Below are 610 nucleotides of genomic sequence, written 5' to 3'. Positions count from 1 at the left end.
GGGTATCCCATTAATATGCCCAATTTTATATCTCATTTAAAAGATAAAAATTTAAATATGGGTAAATTTACATTAAAATGCAGTGGTTTATATATGTATATAATAAAATGCTCTACTGTGTAGAATTCACCTCACTAGTCTCACATATCCATATGGTTACATTCTCCAGCATATATGTGAGATTTAAATATCATTCATGTATTTTGGTGGTATGATTTATAGAGTCAGTAACAGAAATATCTTACCAGGTAGTTGTGAGAGACCTTCAACAAGAACTGGCTGACACCCTAAAAAAGCAGTCCATGTCAGAGGCCTCACTGGAGGTCTCCTCACGTTACCGTGTTAACTTAGAAGATGAGACACGAGATTTAAAGAAGAAATTAGGTCAAATCCGAAGCCAAGTATGTATGAAATTTAGCATGTCAACTGTTAATGTATTTTAAAAATAATACAGAGTTTTAAGCTAGTGATTTCAGTAGACATCCGAGTCTGTCCTCTTTCCACAGTATGGTTCTAAGGGTCAGACTCAGGTCCTTGGGTGCCTTTACCCTCTGAGCCATCTTACCTTCATTTCTCACTGACCTTATAATTTTGTAAGTCTCCTTAAAAT

General features: G+C 35.2%; 1 protein-coding gene across 1 annotated transcript in view; it reads left to right on the top strand.

The window, feature by feature from the left end:
* The window catches only part of LOC103731465 (ankyrin repeat domain-containing protein 26), a gene marked incomplete at its 3' end in the record, with an annotated part of 88,909 nt that overhangs the window by 75,214 nt on the left and 13,085 nt on the right, over positions 1-610 (top strand). The window contains 1 exon segment of the mRNA XM_029561954.1: positions 249-401. Within this exon segment, the coding sequence (XP_029417814.1) occupies positions 249-401 (153 nt within the window).

Source organism: Nannospalax galili, unplaced genomic scaffold (assembly GCF_000622305.1).
Source record: "Nannospalax galili isolate Female #2095 unplaced genomic scaffold, S.galili_v1.0 scaffold6995, whole genome shotgun sequence".
In the NCBI taxonomy this organism is placed as follows: Eukaryota; Metazoa; Chordata; class Mammalia; order Rodentia; family Spalacidae; genus Nannospalax; species Nannospalax galili.
Note: the sequence above shows the minus strand (reverse complement) of the source record. Positions and strands in the feature narration are given on the sequence as shown.